Raw genomic sequence first — 15,212 nt, 5'->3', positions numbered from 1 at the left:
TCCTGCTTATCGAGACTGAAACCCTGAACTTGCTCCTTAGGGTCAATTCTCAAGTTACAAAGCTTTCGGTGTCACATCTAAATTTGAGAGCAGTGAGGCTGTGACTTCTGACCCCCACCTCCTGGCCACCTCTTAGGAAGAGCCTGCCCCAGAGGCAGGGCAGAGCTGAAGAAGTCAGTGAGGTAATCAAGACTTATCTCAAAGTGGAAGTGGAAGTGACACCTTCCTAATTTAGCTGCTCTTATCTAGGGCTGTCAGCTGGATCAAGAGACAGGAAATGGCCCCATGTTGATGGAAACTATCCACTCAGCTGAACAAACAGCCAGACAACTACAGCACTTAAAGGCAGCAGCCAGACCCACAGAGCCTTAAAATGCCACTCTGATTTTTCCAAAGGATTAGAAAAGAAGAAAGGGAACAACTAGTTCACCAATTACAGAGGGAAACCCTGTTTTCCTCCAGAAATTTAATGCTGAAATTGCTTTCAGGGCACCAGAAAGGGGTTGTGTACAAAACCTCGGGCCTGAAAATCCTAAATCAGGGCCAGACTGTAGCTCTTTCAGTCACAATGATTGTTGCCTTAAATTATGATGTGCCTTATGTCACCACTTGTTGATTCAGACACTGGGTAATGTTACAAAATGTCTAAGGTGAAGTAAGGAGTGCGCTGCTTGCAAGCTGATTTGCAGGTGTTGTGCCTTCTCTTTGCCTTGTTCTATAAAAAGACATTCTGTGCATATTACTTTGGCAGGACAGACAAGCACAGTTTACCAAAAAAACCACAACACCCAAACCCCCTCCCCCCAAAAAACAGTAAAGAGCTTTTATAACCTGACAAATAAAGGACTAATAAAACCCATTAACCACCACATCTACAAGCTGCCGTATCTAAGCAGATTTACATTGAAAACAATGTTGGTGTAACAGAACAAGTTCCCTTCCCTGTCAGTCACCAAAAAGAAACAGGCTCTGCAGGTGGCAGTTCAGGGCACCAAGAACTGGTCTCCTTTGTCCCCCCAGTATCTTTGCTTAAAAAAACAGAAAAGGAAAGGTGCATTCCAAGAGGCCCATTTGGTGATTTGAACAGGTAACTAACCAATATTGCTATTTCCTCCTTGGAAAATGCTGTAGTGGAGGAGTCAGTATTGAATTCACACGAAACTCCTGGGTTTTATAATTAATCTGAAAGTCTGAAAAATGTAGTTCCACCAGCATAATGATTTTGAGGATCATTTGTGAACCATCCCATTCCTGAACAACTTGCATACTTGCATTCTCTAAGGTCACTGTGTGTCTTCCTGACCTTGCTCAGGGCAATCTGTCCCTGGCATGCAGTGCTATAGTGAGAACTGTCATATAAATACCCCATCTAACAAATCAATCCTGGTTTAGTATTAGCAGAGGAAACCAGAGAACCAGAGAGGCTGTGTTAGTGTGTTGATTCTTTGCACTCTTTCAGACACCTCCAAGGCCTTGTGGCTCTGCACGCTGGTCTGTATTGACCAAACCTTGAGCCTGAGTAAAGCCAGACTCAGACAAATTGGATGGTGCGGACTGAAAGCAACACCCAGGCAGGCCCAGCAGCAAGGGCAGAGCCTGAACAGACACTGGATGGACACTTAGAATCCAGGAGTGCATTGCAGTGTAATACAGGACTGAAGTTCAAACGTGAAGACCAGTGTTTTCCATTGCCACAGACCACACACCTATGGAATCCACCACAGCAAACCATTCTTACTGTGCAGGCAGATACTGCCAGGGCACAGAAGCAGTGTTTTTGCTAGCAGAAGCAATGTAGCTCTTTGCACTGGTGGGCCAGGGGGGAAACTGAACGACAGGCAATGGGATGTCCCTTGCAAGATGCTGACACTTCCTCTGTACCCAAAGCTGAAGTGAGCGGGAAGCAGTTTTTGTAGCACCCACAACAATCCCTCCCTCATTCAGAGCCCCAGACATCCAGTGTCTCCCTACAAACCTTTCTTTGTTCATCCCAGTAGCCTGTTTTCATGAGGGGCAGAGGATGTCCCCTTGGAAGACTGAAATATGTTGGATTTTGGATATATACTATTTGCCTTCGCAGCCTGCCTTTAAATTGAGCAGCCCTGCTCCCTAAGTCAGCTTCAGGGCTGGGATCTACAGAATGTAGGGCACCATGACATTAGCATAACATCCCACACTGTGTGAGACCTGGACCTCACACCAGCTCTCTAGCCATCAGTTGGGGCTGGGACCATAACTCTGTGTTGCTTAGGATGGCACAACCACACAGACACCAGGAAAGGGAAACACCATGGTCCTACTTGTTTGCCTCGTTTTCCAGGTCTTCCTATAGGTCCTCTGTGTCCTGGTACTCCAGATTGTCCCTTTGGGCCCATCTCTCCCTTGGTGGGAAGGAAGCAGGACGTAAGTACAGAAATGCACATTACCTTGGTTATACCTGCCTTACACAAGACAGCAGGTGGAGACTGCTATAATTACACAATTGCTCTAGATAATGCTGGCACCATTTGTTTCTGAAATGTCAAAATTATAATAAAATACTTTAAAACAAGCATAAAGTGAAAAATAATTCTCACAATTTACCCACATTTTCCTGAACAATCCTTTCCTAAAGAGGAATCCAAATGGAGAGATCAGAAACATGCTTGGAGACTTGGGGAGATCAAGGCTAGCAAAACTCTCTCACCCTTTTAGCAGGATCTTGCTTTGCAGTTAAAATGCATGTGTAATAAAATTACTCAGGGAAAAGAAGGTGAATTATCTTGTTTTCTAGACTCCTTAGAAGCAACCATTACTTCCTTATCCTAATTTCAGATAAAAGATATGATTATGTCATAAAATTATCCTCCTTTAGGATTTCTATCCATAAAACAACATCTGAATAGTGATTTTTTTGTTTAGGTACAGAATAATGATTATATCAAAATTGGTCAGAATTAACACTAGTAGTTATAGTAGTGCCATTTTGATTCACACTATCAAGGAGGAAATATTTATTATCTTCAGGTAAAAAAAAAATAACAAACAACAATTAAGTCAGTTCTGAATCTATAATCAGGAATTTGAACATGTTAAGCAGGAGGAAGATTATGGCTAAACTGGGGAAAAAAGAGAAATAAGAACTAAGAGCTGCATCTCAGACTTTTCTCCTAAGACAAAAAGCTTAAAGGAATTGATCAAGGCCAAGGTCATTGAGTCAAGCCAAACCTTCAATGCTTTATACTTTCCTGGATGTCCCTGAAGCCACTCATTGCCCCTGTGCCAGCACTTAACACAATTCACCAGTACATCATGCCCACTTACTTTTTGTCCCAGCATTCCAGGGAAACCTATTTCTCCCTAAAAAGTAAAAGGAGAAAAAGCATCAAAAAAATGTGGCGTGATCTCTGACAAAGCAGCACCTTCCTTGAAAGGAAGAAAATAAAGTGCCAGGTACTGATACAACTCAAAAAACCCACACTGTGATTCAGCACTGCAGGTGACACACTAAGTGGAGAATTATAAGCAGAATTTTACTGTAAAGCCCCATGTATGGTTACACTCCTCTTTCTACTCTGTCTGATCCTCTGCTGCCTGCTTCCTCTCCTACAGCAAAAATATTCCTTCTTGTGCTTTGTCTACAGGCAGCTCTGCTACCTGGACATCTCCCAGAGCCTCCATTCAGGAATAGCATTTCTTCATTTCCATCATAAGCAGTTTACTTTTCCTTCCTTAGTTAAAAGAACACCTAAAGAATCTCACGTTTTCCTTTTTTTTTTTTTTAATTATTATTTATGTTATTAATTTTTTTCTCACAGCACTATCACATCAGCAGCCAAGCTGTCATGGTTCTGGACTGCACAGGTCAGAGAGACTGAGGTCACCTGCAGGGAAACCCCCCTCTCCCTCATCACCCCCTGTGTGCTGGGGCTGGGGAGCACAAGGACACAGATGCTGCCCCACCACCCTCCCATCAGGCAGGACTCCTGCCTGTCCTCACCACTCTGGGCCTCCCAGGAAGATGCCCCCAGGCTCCCTTGCTTCCTACCTCTCCTGGCTTTTACTATCAGAATTACATTAGTCCCCATGTGCACATTCAGCTAAAGCACACAGCCATTTGGAAAAGAACATTACCTGGTCTCCTTTGACTCCCTTGTCACCCCTTTCACCTCTGGATCCCTGGAGAGAGATAACACAGTGATAGCAGCTTAATTGCTACCACTTCACAAGGAAGCAAAAAATATTTCTCCTATACAAGGTGTTGGAGTCACACAGAATACATTGATATCTACAGAGTGATGTGTATGGTAGATACCCTAAAATGTCTCCCTATTACTTTAATTGATATGTATAACAGAATTAAGAATAAGGTTTGTAGGAAAAGGCACTCATTCTCCCCAGATAATTACTTTAAATACATGCTTTCCTGGACGTGATACTTCCAAACTTGATTTTTTCCCCCAGTTGACTTCATCCAAGTTCAGGTCCCACTGTATGGTCTTACAGTAAAAACTGTCTCTATGCCCAAGAATATACAGCCCAAATAAACCAGCTAAAAATTAGAAGTCATTATACCCACTCTACAGATGGTGAAACTGTAGTGAGGTGCACTGAAGTAACTTGTTCATAGGAAGATGTGGTTTAAAACTCCTTTAGTATCCCAAGCCACAGGACTGTGCTCTTTCTTGATGCTTGCTTTCATTTCTCAGAGGGGCCTTGAGGCTTCATTCCATCAAAATCCAATCTCATCTCTACAGTTACTTTTTCTTTTTTTTACATAACCGTTTCCAATTGTTAAATTATACATTATTCTATTGTCACACTGACCTTTTCTCCTCTAGTTCCAGGAAAACCCTAAAGGCAAAGATGGATATTTTAATGCTTCTTGCTTTCAAGAATACCCAAGCAGCAGGACTTCAAAGTGAAGGAAAAGAATGAAGCACAAATAATAAATTGCATCAACTTGTAAATCCAAATCAATATTTATGGCTTCTAAAATTGCATGGAAACAGAATTATGAAATACAAATTAAAGGCAAGACAGCTCAGCCAAAAAAAAAAACCAGCATGAAAAAGCCAGGTAAAGCCAGCAGATTTGATATTGCTTTTAAAGTTGAAACAAGTTTGTAAAGGCTCTGCTACAGACAGTGATGTACAGACACTAAAAAATCTATAACTAATTGTACTTATTATCCAACTATCAATACTGATGAATAGTTTTAGTAAAGGACCAAAAGGTCTTCTTGTGAGGTGGGTGAAAAACATTGTAGACACAAGATAATGCTGCAGATACACTTTAAAAACTCCAGTTTTATAGTTGGATACAATTATATCTAAATTTTGCTTTTAAAATAAATTTTTACATTACAGCAATTTGCACCAGAGTGTTTTTATGAAAAGCCAGAAAAACAGCCAAGGTCAACCAGACAACACAACCTTGCTTGAAGGAAAACGTATCTTTTTATCTGTATTAAAAAATAGGTATCTTGATAAACACTTTCCAGCAAATGCACAAGGGAAGCAGCTGTCAGCAAAGCATTCAAAACAAATGTCCAAAAATGCAGTGTTTTGTTAACAAACCTTGGAGCCCATTGGTCCTCTTGTACCTGGCAATCCCATCACACCCAACTCTCCCTTTTCACCCTAAAGGAGTCAATAAAGAGAGTTATTGATTGTGGCTTTCCAATGAGGCAATACTTGAATGTCTGATAGTTTAGTGGATCAGGTTTTATGTCAGACCTCTGAGACAAGCCTGACCTTGGTGTAGCTTTGTAGTCTGTATTAGAATTGCATTCTGCCTGAGTCCTCATATGTTGTATTGTTCTTCTGTTTGCATTTTCTTGGGTGTGTAACTTGTGCTTCAGTTTTGTCAGAAGCTATTAAAGGATATGCAAGCAAATTGGGCACAGCAAAGCAACCTTTTACTGCATGAAGGTGCATTGTCCCCACCCAGTGTCACTTCCCCTGCGTTGCAGACATGAAGGATATTATGGTGGGCTTGGGGAGGAGTTGCCATTACTTTTATCATAGCTCTGAGACATCATGCTCTTTGGAGCCAGTACATAATGAAAAGGCTTTACAACAACTTCTCTGACTGCTGTCAGCTAATTATACCTGGGGTAAAATATGGAATAGTCGCCACAGACACACAATAGCCCTACAATGAGGACACAGTTGGCTCTTCTTCTCTTTTGGCTTTCATTGTCCCAGCAGTGGAGAGGATTTTCACATTGGCTACTGCCCAAGCAGAAGTTCAAAAGAAACTTGGAAAAACAAGGTAGAGGAAATAAGGACTGGATCAAGGCTGTGTCAGAGAAGACAAGGAGACCCATAGGAAGAAACAGAGGGCACAGAGATGAGAATGAGTAAACAACCCCAGCTTACTGAAGACTTACAGCAAGAAGTGGATGAAGCAAATTACTATAATGAGAATGAGTATCAAGAGTCTGGGAAGATCAGAGATGAGGAAAAGAGAAAGGTAGGAGCAACAACTGATGGAAGTGAGCACAGAGATCTGCTGGCCTCTATTCAACTGGACCCTTCAGGGTCCTGCAGGCAGGAAACCCAAGTTTATAGAGACCAGAAGAAATGAGAGTGTGAACCCATCTAAAGAGCAAAAAAGACAGGTATCAGAGGGGACATTAAAAGCAGAAGAACTGGAGTCAAACAAGTAAGACTTGCAGTCAAGTATGGGAAATAGTATTATTATTGAATGTGAGGGGTGCTTCTAGGAGTGTGATTAAAAACTATAACAATAGACAAAGAGGAGATAAAATAAAAACTAGGAAACCTTCATAAATAAAAGTAGTGCTTATATAAGGAAAAGGCCAAGTGAATGGTTTTTCAGACTGATGTGCTCTCCATAATCAGACTATGAGGGACAGAGGTGATTGGCCCCACTGTGAGACATCAGCACACTGCATTTTGAGGCATATAATTTCTCATCTCACAGTTCAATTTCAACCTTGGGTCCTTTTTTGTACATTTCCTTTTGTTGCTTGTTTGCATTCCCATATATTACAATATGTTGTTCCTCATCTGACATAGCTGTGAGGAACTTGGAGGTCTGCTTCACAGGCTTGCATTCAGAAGTCATGTACTATTATTCTTGTAGTAGCAAGAGCTGCTGCATCACATTCTCTGAGATGGAGGCACCAACCTTCATGGAGCAAATGAAGAGTCAAAGATTAACTGGAAAACGCAGCTTTGAGCTAAACATTGTGTGCAGTCCTATTGCCTGATGAATGGTGGATTGAAGAAAAGTATGTTCTCTCATAAATCCCAATAGAAACTCTCATAAACTGCGTCTTCTGTGAAGAGCTCTATACCTTCTGCATGAAGTAATACTCAATAAAGGACTGTCCTTCAGCTTTTTTACAATAAATGTAGGTGGAGCGACTGCTCTGCAGTAGGAAAGCATGTCCTGCCATTTCTTCTGCAGTTGGCCATGAAAAACCATAGGAACGAATGAATGATTTTATGGCAGTGAACTTTAAAGATCTGATCAACAATCCACATGGTTTGTAACCCTTGACCCCTGACACCAAGCTGGTATTTTTCCCTGTGATCATGTGGGTATAAGGTTACACTGCAAAGAAGTACATATTCAGGCAAAGAAATCATAAAGGGCAGTCTCACAGATGACAATCAGTTCTGAAACACTGGTTCATGTCATTGTGAGACACCAGTGGCTATCCATGAGTCTTCATTAGATTTATTTTCCATTTCCTTTTCATGTGTTTTAACCAATGTAAGAGGTGCCACAAGGGCTGGACTGAAGATGCAGCAACCCAGCCCTAGACTGGGCAGGTCTTTGCAGAAAGTGTTAAAAAATGGGACAAAGACAGAGTGTCCTTGTGCTGCTGCTGCTTCCCAGCCTCCAGCAGAGAGTGGTTTAGGGATTTCCTGAGGCAACTATTGTGTTCAGATGGGGATATTGAATTGGTGATCCCAAAGGAATTTCAGTCTTACCTTCAGTCCTTCAGGTCCAGGCCATCCTATTGGTCCTGGCATCCCAGGGACGCCTGGGGAACCTGGTCTGCCCTTGAACGGAAAACATTGATTACAGAGTCATGTAACATCATTCCTGCACACTCAGGACTCCCCTGCAGACAGGAGATAGATTCTCTCTTCCAGGAGAAGAATTGCTAATGCTACTTTACCTTGTTTTTAATACCAAAAATATGGTATTATATTCACAACAGAGTTTGTGTTGATGCTGCTGGAGGCAGTGTGGGCTCACAGAAATACCAGGTTACATTGTTCAAACAAGTAGATCAGCTACAGAGTAAATCTACATGCAGTCAAAATAATAATCCTAAAAACCCAGTAAAAATCACTTGAATCCTCTTTTCATTTAATATTACGGTGTAAATAAAAAAGATCTGCATGTAATTATATCAGTACAAATCCAATTTACATTAAGAACTGGATCAAATCTTTAACTAAGATATTCTTATTTCTATTTACTATTATTCTTATTCTGAACACTCTCATATTACTAGTGATAAGTGCTCTTTATTAGCTACTATATGATTATCTGTAACTACATACACTGTTATTTATATATTTTAATTACTGCTTGCAAATCACTCCTTTAGTATTTCCTAAAATGCTGCAGATTAGTGCAATTCCATGGCTTTAAAGTCACTTAAGTCACTTGACAGTATGCTCTTAGGAACATCATCACAACATTTGGAGCTGAGAGTGACCCCCTTCAAGCCACACAGCTTTTAGCAGGAGTTACACTGTTTTATTTCCAACTGAACAACTGCTCTTTTGGCACCTACTGTTTTTTGTCAGAAGAGTAGCTGCTGTTGCACCGTGTTTAAGGTTTGCACTCCCTTGTAGGTTGGCAGGTGACTGTCACTGAGACATTATTGTTCTGAACACCTGAATTTATAGAAGCAATTTATTTTATTTTATTTACTGTAGGGCATTTGCAATTTAGATTAAAGAAAAAGATACTTTGTTTATGTGATTCAAATTTATTTGAATTACTAATTGGTACCTGCTGTTAAAATCCCTTGCACATTATTAGAAGGGTGTTAAAATTCTTGGTATATTATTAGAAGGGTACTTCTTTTCCTGGTTAGTGAGTACTCCCTGACTATCTCTGATTTCATCCTGCATTTCTGTCTTCTTTTAAAGTTAATTACATTAAATGGAGGTACTTAGTGACTGAGATAACATATTCTGTTTCATCACATGCAGGAACACATATCTTTGACATATCATGGCTCATATGTCACCAGGCACAGGATTGTAGTCAGCATATTGCATTGGTGCCAAAACTCTGTAAGTGCAATCATTAATGGTTATTCCTCCTTTGAGAGTATTTGGCTGAGCCTTGTTTAGACTTTAGAAGAGCAAAATGTTTCATTTTGGTTTGGGCTTTTTAAAACACACCTTTTATGACAGCTCCCATACCCTGCTTCCCCTGCCTGCAGAGATATAGTTCAGGAAATTTCCCACTCTTTTATTAGTCTGGCCAGAGCTGTATGCTCTTACTGAGGGAATTTGTTGAATTCAAACTATCTGGGACAGCTTTCCAAGCCAAAGGACCCAGCTTTCCACCCCTAAGCCCAGAGTTCCCTACCACCCACCCTAGGTACTGGGGGAAGCAGCACAAAACTGTTAAACTTCAACACTATCTAATTTTTATTTTACTATTGTCTGCACCCCACTCTGACAGCTGCTACTTGTCAAGTATTAGATGGGTGTCTGAGATAGCACCTGTGTTCATACCTTTCTTCCAGGCCTGCCAATCTCCCCCTGACAAAGAAAGGAAAATATTAGTCCAGTAGGCACCACACAAAGCACAGTGGCTAATTAGTTAATGCATTTATAAAGAAAAATAAACCGGGAATATCTTTATGTTGAAGACTTTGCATCCAGAGGTAAAATGAGAAAGATTGCTTTAGTGGAGCTCCTTGGTCTTTCCTGTATTTGAGCCCTAAATCTGCAGTCACCCTCCCTTGTATAGCAAAGCATGTCATGACATGTCCAGCTTCAGGCATAAGGCTCCCGACGCACCATCATGCAGCAAATGCTTTGCAGAGCTTAAGCCATAACTTAACATATAGAACACTTCTAATATCTGAGCTGGCCCATACACTTGACAAAGCACAGGAGAGCTCTGTTTTTCATGTCCTCCCAGAGAGACAAAGTGGTCAAAGGCTGTTGGATCAGTTAAAACCACCAACTTGTGCACCTGAGCTGCTTTCTTAACACATCCTGTAGTCAAAGGTAGCTGTCATGAGAATCCATAAGAAAGGTTTCAGGCAAGATTAAGATTTAAATTGCAGCTTCAAGCCAATTAACACCTTTACATTAAAATTAAAGCAAATCCCCACTTCCAAAAGGCCCACCATTGACTAAAGAGACAAAATAAAAAATGAAGCTGCTCCATCTCCTCCCTTGCTCCCTCAAAAAACACACCAAATGCCTTAATACAGACACTTACTTTCTCCCCTTTTGGTCCCATTACACCAGGAATTCCTCGTGGACCCTAGGGAAAAAAGTGAATGCATTAGTAGGGAAGGCACTGATGGTCAACTTCCCTCAACCCACGGCCCTCTAGGTGTCTCTTGGGAACAGGTGAACCCCTCAGGTTGGGATGTTGGATGTGGTGTTTGAACATGGCTTCCAAATGCCAGATCTGTGCCACTGCTGAATGGCAGGCTGGATTCCTGGACTGACATGAGAAGTGCTGGGTCATCTTCTAGATGAAGAAAACTAGCAAGAAAAAAGGCCTAGGGTGAAGGAAAGATGATAAGTTATTGCTAATTCTTTAGGATTGCAATGAGGACGTGGAGACACTGTGTCAGCTGGCAAAGGAGGTCTGCCAAGGGGGTGGTAACAGAGGTGGCATAAAACATGCAGGATGGGCTCTGCAGTGAGGCATGGATATGGAGGATTGCTACCACTCCTGAATCCTGAGGATACTCCTCTCTCTCTCAAATAATGCTGATTGTCATTTCAGGAGACTTCCTAATCCAGGTAGACCTCGAATCCCATCTTAGAAAAAAAAAATGAGACAAACAGGTTTGCTTCTAGAATGCATCAGTTCACAGATCACCTTTTATTTTTGAATGAATGAAGGAAAAAATATCCCATGAGCCTGCATCAGAGCAGCATTAGATTCTCCATACAAATCACTCACTCCAGGTTTGTATCCTGGCTATCTTATACTGTTGAAAATGTCATGCAAATTTACATTAATAGGAGCAAAATGTACCCTCAAATGCAAATTACTACAACTATTTTAGTCAGTAGAGTTATTTTAGACTGATTTCAATAGTGTAAATCAGAATGCAGCCTACTGGAGTCAGAACTTAATTTTACTATGTTTCTTTCCTTTTGCTTTAGGTTACACATGGGAGGAATTTTATTCTGAGCTATATCATTGCAAATCTAATTGTCCTTCTTATAAAGTGTTAAAATTTAGCTCTGAGACAATAGTATGAGCTTTTATAACTCCTTTGAAAGTCATGCAAGTTACAGCAGAAAATAATTCAGAAATACTTCTTGGATTTTTGTTTTTTCCAGTGGTACCATTTCTTCCCAGGAAACCATTGTCATAAAAGTATTGCCCAGAGGACTACTGGCTCTAACATTGTCCCATTGTAAGTCCCAGTCCTGCAATTTATAATTAAAAATTCCAAAGCCATGTTATACCCAGCCTGCTGTCTGCCACTGTGATAAAATCTGCCAGCCTACTCTATTTAAAAATATTCTTGGAGGGATCATAGATCATTTGGTTGCAAGATTAATATTATTTATAGTAATGGGCCTTGCAGAACAATAGAATTAATGTCAGTGTTCTTCCAGTTTAACTCAGGGAGAGTATCAAGAGGATTTTTAAAAAAAAACAGTCTAGCAAAGACTGAAATAACAACTGCTTTTTTCACATGTACTGCAACTCTGGATCATGGCCAACCACACTGCAGGGCTGTCTCATAATGCAGAGAAGACTTTTCTCAGTACAGGACAGGACAAACATTTCCCATCACTTCTCTCCACATCTCATCATTCACGTGCTAAATGAGTCTGTCTCACCCTGCATCTCAGCAAAGACAAAGTAGCAGAGCAGAAAAGTCAAGGTTCCTAAAACAAGACTTTGTGGCTTTCACCTTACATCTTCTAGACTATTTCCAAATACCTTCTGAAGTATTGACTTCTAAATAATTAAAGCTAAGCTTTTTGCTACACAACTGAACCTTTATTATGATGCACTGTCCTTTGTTTTTTAAACAATGTTTGGGTGCTTGTCAACTTCTTAGGCTGCCAAAGCCTCCCTCAGTCACAGCTTTACTGCAGCAAAGGCCCCATGCTGTGCCACCTGTTAGCTGTACTGTAATAAAACTGGCACCCAGGGGCCTTAAGGAAGATCACTATCCCAAATCACCAGGCACACCACATAGACAGGGACCACCTCTGCCGTGGGAGAAACTGGAAGTACCTCTCCCTGCAAAGTTGTATTTTTCTTTGGAGAGAATTAACTGGAATGGAATGGCAGATGCTTGATCTTCTTCACACTAGAGATGTTTGCAAAAACCTTCGTCCTAGCTGTGGACCATTTCTTCAGAAGATTTCTGACCTCTCTTAGAAGATTTCTGAATGTACAAACTGTAGAAAAATGATCTGGAGCTCAAAGGGACTGACCCAAGACTGCCCAGCAAGTCAGAGGCAGAAACACTGCATGTCAAGCTACATGATCCAATCCCATTGCCCTTCTGAAGCCCTTCCTTGTCTCTGATCTGTACTGTAGATATTTGCCTTTTCAGGGATGTACTCCACTAGCATTTAAGTTTATTGCACCTCTTGTGCACCCACTCCACGGGCTCATTCCCTCACATGAAGGACAACAGAGTCTAGAGCAAAGAAGAAATTACAGAGGAGTCTCTGAAGGAAGTGATAGCACCTCCAGGAACTCTGGTACTCCAGAAAAATGAAGGGTGAACTTGAAACCTACTGGAGTATGAAAGGCAGGGGTGAGAACATAGGGTAAAAAGCCTACATGATTTACACACATTCATATAAAATTAAATTAAGTCAGAGCTTGGTATGCTTTCTAAGTGGTAAAAAGCATTGGTGGAAGATGTTTTACAGCTTTGCAAGGACCTTGGAGCAAGTGAGAGAACAGTATGGTTTAATCACAGATGTATCACTCACCTGGGGGCCAGGAGGCCCTGAGGGGCAATGTGATTCAGGCAGGGAGGAAGCCTCTTGACACAACTCTTTCATATCCAGGGCAAGCAACTTCTACATAACATAAAATACATGAGTGAACATGCAGCCATATATAGCCAGTCAGAAAAATGCATAAACAAACAGCCACCAAACTCGACAGCTTCCAGAGAGTTCGTTTGCTCCCTTAGGGAGAAGCCTGAGGTTTGTCACAAGGTTATCTTCACAGATGCTTGAACATTGGCACTTCAGTGTAGTGTCCTGCCTCACACTTCCTCCTCCTCCTCTTCCAGAGGCACCAAGGCTGTCACACACCCCTCCGAGCCAGCATGGGACCCTGGCCTATTCTTAGACTTGACCCTGCTCTCTCCATCCCACTTTACAAGAGGCAGCTCCTCTCCAAAAATAGCATCTTTGCTCTAAGAATAGAGACTATGCTCAGCAGGGACACAGGCAGCATGAACTTCGCTCCACAAGTTATTAACCTGTAGGTTTTCATTCACTGCAAACCAGAGCTGATGTCTTTAAAGACCAATTAATGTCTAACCTTTTGACTTCAAATTAGGCTTGCATGAGTGAACTGCCTTATTTATGTCCTGAATCTCCCCTGGAAATGCAGGTAGAGACTGAGCTGTAAACATGGAGTTAACCCAACTCATCTTTAGCTTCCAAGTGAAAAAAAATTTCCAGAAAAGCTCCAACTAGATACCTCAAAGCACAAACTGCTCATAGGGAATTCACATGGCTCCCATCCTTCTAGTAACTACTTAGTTACGTGATGTTTTTGTGGGGGAGATGGTGTGAAGGGTGATTTTATTCTCAGATTACTCTCTGGGCCGCTTGGAGGAATCTCAGGGGCTCTGGTCCCAGTGTCCTCCTCACTGAAGGATGTCACATCTTCTATAGAGATCTTGGCCCTGGGTCTCTTTTCTATGTCAGCCATGACACAGAGAGAGGAGGGGCTGAGGAAAGGGAAGGCAACTAAATTTTGGCTTGGGGAGATTGAGCCCTGAGCTCAATCCTGATCTCTCTGAAGAAAACAGAGGGTTTTAAACTGTATTTTTTCTTAGGTTAGCTCTTGTCAGAGATCTTTGTAATAATTACATACGACTAGCAATAATCACAATATTTGCATGGGATAAATCAAGCAGTGGTCAAAAGGATATTTCAGTCTTTACCAAACACAAAAACTCATGTAAAAAGTAGAGAGAGGCTCCTGGGCCACACTTACAGTGCTCCAGCCGTGCCTGAAGTACGGTGGTGGGAACAGGGGTGGAGGAGGAGGAGGGCCGAGGAGGAAGAATTCTCTGCAACTGAGCTGTTTCTTCTGTTCCAAACAAGGGAGATCTGTTCAATACAAACACCCATCCATTGTCTTGAACACCACAAACATTTCTTACAGAATAAGAGGGGTTTCCAGTCCACAGGATTTTTCTACGCCCTGTGTGCATTGATTGTAACACTGTCATCCAAGCAGGGATTTAAGAAACCAGGTAGTCCCTAAGGTCTGGAAGGTGTTGCAGAGTTTTAAGCTCTTAATGTGGCTATGGCACAGGCTGAGTTTGGAAAATTTCAGATATACAACATTAGAAAAGAGATTTAAATACTTCTTTCTGTCTGCTCCCTGTTCCAAAATTCTATTAGAAAGAGCATCTTCTGGTTCCAGTTACAACCAATGTGCCACCAGGCAGCCCTCCGTGCTGTTGCTCACCAACATTCCCTATGGACCAAATCACTGTGGACACTTCTGTGGTAACAGAGAGTTAAGTTGTCCCACAGCACATCTGCCTATATTTCCTCTGGGACTGAAATCAAGTTGCCTTATTTCTGATTCATGTACCATCACTAACAGTAAATAACTCTGCAACTCAGATTTAACTTATAGCTTTGCCATCGACTGTCTGGTAAGGCAGGATCTCAGCTGTGCCTGTCAATGTATTTACCCTTTTCCAAGAGGAAAAAAATATATCCACAAAATAAGCAGTTGTGACCAAATATTCACAGAGAAAGGACATGAAGATGATGCATTTATACTGTCTCTTT

At 41.5% G+C, this 15,212-nt stretch overlaps 1 protein-coding gene across 1 annotated transcript in view; it reads right to left on the bottom strand.

Moving 5' to 3' along the window:
* Positions 1-14,112, bottom strand: part of COLQ (collagen-like tail subunit (single strand of homotrimer) of asymmetric acetylcholinesterase) — a 25,020-nt gene extending 10,908 nt beyond the window's left edge. Inside the window, exons 1-10 of the mRNA XM_010007635.1 lie at positions 13,945-14,112; positions 13,155-13,244; positions 10,444-10,488; positions 9,726-9,752; positions 7,950-8,021; positions 5,559-5,621; positions 4,807-4,833; positions 4,114-4,158; positions 3,304-3,339; positions 2,301-2,381 (exon numbers count right to left, since the gene is read on the bottom strand). Of these exons, the coding sequence (XP_010005937.1) occupies positions 2,301-2,381; positions 3,304-3,339; positions 4,114-4,158; positions 4,807-4,833; positions 5,559-5,621; positions 7,950-8,021; positions 9,726-9,752; positions 10,444-10,488; positions 13,155-13,244; positions 13,945-14,112 (654 nt within the window). The remainder of the gene's footprint in view (positions 1-2,300; positions 2,382-3,303; positions 3,340-4,113; positions 4,159-4,806; positions 4,834-5,558; positions 5,622-7,949; positions 8,022-9,725; positions 9,753-10,443; positions 10,489-13,154; positions 13,245-13,944) is intronic.
* Positions 14,113-15,212: the final 1,100 nt, after the last annotated feature.

This window comes from Chaetura pelagica, unplaced genomic scaffold, assembly GCF_000747805.2.
Source record: "Chaetura pelagica isolate M959 unplaced genomic scaffold, ChaPel_1.0 scaffold10, whole genome shotgun sequence".
Classification (NCBI taxonomy): Eukaryota; Metazoa; Chordata; class Aves; order Apodiformes; family Apodidae; genus Chaetura; species Chaetura pelagica.
The sequence above is the reverse complement of the archived record's forward strand: the minus strand, read 5'-3'. Positions and strand labels throughout refer to the sequence as shown.